Below are 3,708 nucleotides of genomic sequence, written 5' to 3'. Positions count from 1 at the left end.
TTAAAGATTGAAGTTCTTGATCACGTTGCTTATTACTCCCTCCGTTTCAGAATAAGTGAATTGTTGGGGTATTTATTGGTGTTTCAAAATAAGTGAATCATTGAATTTTTTTTCAAATTTGCCCTTATGATTTGACAATCAATTAACTTTTGAAAAGGTATTATAAGATCAACTTTTTCTTTTTTTGGGGTAAAAATGGAAAGTTGTGTTAAATTTATGTCTTTAATGTTTTTTCCTTAATATGTGTGCCAAAATTCAACAATTCATTTATTATAAAACAAAGGGAGTATTATTTTTTTTGGGGCGGCGGGGAGCGGGGATTGAGGCATTAATGAACGAGCATACCTTTGAATCTTCACTACCACTGGCTATAAAAGTGCTATCCAATCCTCCAAAACAGGAGCGTATCACATACTTATGTTGTCTGTGGCCTTTAAACTTCAAGGGGCTAAGCCACTTGCCTGCAATATCCCACATATGAATTTCTTGACTATTAAGGTTTACTATGAAAAATTTACCATCCCCTGATAATGAAAGGGATGTGAGTGGATGTGCCTCTGAAATCACACGTTCAGCACTTGTCCCCACATTCAATATTCGGATATCTCTGTCAGAAAATATACTGATAAGTTTTTCTCCGTCAGCTGTAATAGCAAGATCTAGAACCTTTGGCATCCGCATCCCTTTCCAAGATCTGATCTCATTACCCTCACAGTCCCACATGTATATGCCTTTTTCAGGGTCCGAACTGCCACAGACGAATCTCTTAGAATCAGGAAACCAAGCACATGAGCTGATAATGAAACCAGCATCTCCATATGTGTGCTTACATGTACCTGTCTCCACGTCCCAGAGATTGAGCACTTCTATATTCCCACAGGTTAGCAACATTGTATCATCAGGGCTCCAAGCTACAAAAGAAACTGGCTTTTGATGGCTCCGCAGCACATGTCTCTGGGTCAGTTTCCCATCATCCAGTACCTGAAAGTAATTATTAAACCCACTCAGAAAAAAATGGTCAATCGGATCCTTGTGGCCTTGAATATAAAAGCCAATAGTTATGTTGTATTGTACAACTTGTACACAATTGATTAACCCCCATTTGCGGAAACTTGCTGATGCCCCATCTATAGAAGTGTAGTAATATAGAGAACTCATGAAGAAAAAAAAAATCAAACAGGTTGCATAGATTGCTAGACGTCATTTCTGGTAAGTTTTAATTTTGTAGGTTCTGCATATCCGAATCTAAATTAAATCATCCATAATATTTTTGAAACTGGTAAATTATTAAATCATCCATAATGTACAACAACATCTTAAACAAAATATGTTTACACAATCGCTATCAACAAAATGCTTAGTCATTAACTGTCAGAAATATCAAAACCAGATGTCATGTCTCCCAAAAACTGTTGGCATGAGTTACACCCCTATAACATACCATCCTAAACTAGGAATACATCTGACAAGAAGTATATGCACTAAGACCAGGAAGTCCACTTGAAATCTTCTTTTTTTACCGATGAAGAAAGTCTTCATGAAATCATAAGCACTGTCTTAACTAAGAATAGATTGATGTCTTTCCAAGGTCTTTAGGGGCCATCTATTGTGAAGCACATGTCATAAGCATTCTTTGACCCATATGTATTGACTGCTAAATTTGTCCTTAATAAACTCCATTAAAAACTAACCCAGTCACCAATTTGCCCAGGTGAGTAACGAACAGGCCGTAGGCAGAGGAGGCCCCTTTCCCAATCAAAGTCCTCACCCAGCAAGCCACCCCAACCCTACAGCCAAAAAAGGCCACAGCAGGGGCCTTCCTCAAGGGAAGAGTTCAGACCCGGAGAAAGAAAGCAGTAGACAGAAAAGAGAGAGAGTAACCATTCAACACTGTTCCAACCTCGGTGTCTAAATAGAACATCAACAACAACAACATACCCAGGTCTGGACTAAATAGAACGTCTATACGGCAAAAATTTATAAGTAAGAGTTTAGCTTCATAATGTTGGTAACGGTTGACCACTTTAAGATTGATCTTGAGCAACCAATCCGGCAGAACAACTCAAAAGATAAAGAAGTAACATTAATCTCTTCATGCTCGTTCCAAGCTCGAAGTACCATTTGTACAAATAAGAATCCCCTTCGTTACATGCTTTCTTCTTCATATAGACAGATATAGGATCTATGGGGCAATTACTTAAAAGTACATTTTGTGCTACAGCGCTTCCTATCTGATAGAAAAGGATCCCATGATCCTGAACCGACCTGGGATCGCAAATCCCAAGTTTGTCTATGAAGAGCGGATCTAATTTTATTAGTGTCTATAATTGATTTCTTATGTGTAATACTAATCGATAAGACCTCATTGGTAAGTGCTACAAGATCTCGTGCATTAGAACCTTGTGACACGAGCCGAACCCAGGCCTGGCCGTGTCGGGTATCTCAAGTCCAACCAGGACTAGAGACCACCCCCAATATCCAAACCATCGCCCACCTTAGACCCCGCGTCGGATGAATTCTGAACATATAACAAGATAAGAGAGTATCAAATATAAAAAACCATTATAATAAATCTATAACCAAAACCAACTGTTTACAACCAAACATCCAACCAATACCAATAGCAATGCCAATGTCAACACCGATACCGACACCGCCCATGCCCAAAGTAGTCCGACAAAGCCTCTAATCAAAACCAAAGAATATCCAGTCGGGACATGCCCCCGACCATAGCCAAAACCAAGTCCAAAGAAATAGTCAAAATAAACCAAAGCATGAAATCGGGCCTTCCTAAGTATGGAAGCTCACCACTTCAGTCTGACTCACGAGCTGATCCTGAATCCTAGTCAAGTGCAGGAGAGGTAGAAGTATGGCCAGTTCCTGCATCGTGTGGGGATACAGCGTCCGAAGACGGTTAGCGGGGTGAATGCTCACATGAAACTCGGAAATAAGGATAAAATAATGATATAAGCAACAGTTAAAATCATTTAAAAGCCAACACACATAGTCAAATGCGAGTACATAGATATATATGTCACGTACCGGGATAGGGAACAAGGCTTAACATGTTTTTCAAAACTTTAGCTTGGATTGTGTAGCTCAACCGTCATATAATGGTACCCACGGGCTATATGGGCCCCAGCTCCCACCCCCTGGTCGGGCCCCAATACGCGTAGCCACAAGAACTGCAGAATAATCTCATATATATGCACATGAGGGACTCGAACCCTCCAACATATACCAAGGTGACTTAAGCCACCGATCATATAATGATTTACGAGGAACTCGAACCTCCCTAATCAGTAAATAATAATAAGGGGGACTCGAACCTCCCTGGTCACTTGACCCCCGCGTCGGCAAACGCGATTTCTAGTATCGGTCACTCGGACCTCCACTTTCACGACTCAGCTACACAACCCTTATTAGCGCCCAATTTAAACAGTTGTCACACATTCCCATTCAATGAACCTTGATACATATTTAGGCATACATTGTTGGTATCGTTATACCAACTACACTTGCAAGGTTAACACATCATGCCAAAACAACTACCATTAACTTGGGGAGAACAACTCCCTTTGTTCATTAATACGCATTGGGGAACACTGACTCATTTTGTTCATTAAATTAAATCATACTATTGTATTTCAAATACTTCTTTACATCATGCAATAGTTCAAGACTAGTTCAATTTTACAAATTTCCACA

The 3,708-nt window shown here is 39.9% G+C and overlaps 1 protein-coding gene across 5 annotated transcripts; it reads right to left on the bottom strand.

Annotated features, from left to right (window-relative positions):
• Positions 1–216: 216 nt before the first annotated feature.
• On the bottom strand, positions 217–3,165 carry LOC124893780 (WD repeat-containing protein WDS homolog). 5 transcript variants are annotated; one of them, XM_047404629.1, is made up of 4 exons: positions 2,809–3,164; positions 831–981; positions 624–748; positions 337–461 (listed from the first exon to the last, which is right to left on the bottom strand). In XM_047404629.1, exons 1-3 carry the CDS (start codon positions 2,884–2,886, stop codon positions 660–662), a joined length of 318 nt encoding a protein of 105 aa, XP_047260585.1. In that variant the 5' UTR covers positions 2,887–3,164; the 3' UTR covers positions 337–461; positions 624–659. The 5 variants fall into 5 exon arrangements, with proteins under 5 accessions (XP_047260584.1, XP_047260583.1, XP_047260585.1 ...); XM_047404631.1 differs by having other exon boundaries at positions 837–981; positions 2,809–3,160; XM_047404628.1 differs by having other exon boundaries at positions 217–461; positions 624–981; positions 2,809–3,145.
• Between the last annotated feature and the right edge of the window lie 543 nt (positions 3,166–3,708).

This window comes from Capsicum annuum, unplaced genomic scaffold (genome assembly GCF_002878395.1).
Source record: "Capsicum annuum cultivar UCD-10X-F1 unplaced genomic scaffold, UCD10Xv1.1 ctg64891, whole genome shotgun sequence".
Lineage (NCBI taxonomy): Eukaryota > Viridiplantae > Streptophyta > Magnoliopsida > Solanales > Solanaceae > Capsicum > Capsicum annuum.
The sequence above is the reverse complement of the archived record's forward strand: the minus strand, read 5'-3'. Positions and strand labels throughout refer to the sequence as shown.

Excerpts from the sequence above, each read along its gene's own strand:
- LOC124893780 (XM_047404627.1), bottom strand. The coding sequence starts at position 2,886 with ATGCAGGAACTGGCCATACTTCTACCTCTCCTGCACTTGACTAGGATT. Across the intron at positions 982-2,808 it reads TCGTGAGTCAGACTGAAGTG|GTACTGGATGATGGGAAACT; the intron begins GTGAGCTTCCAT and ends AATTACTTTCAG.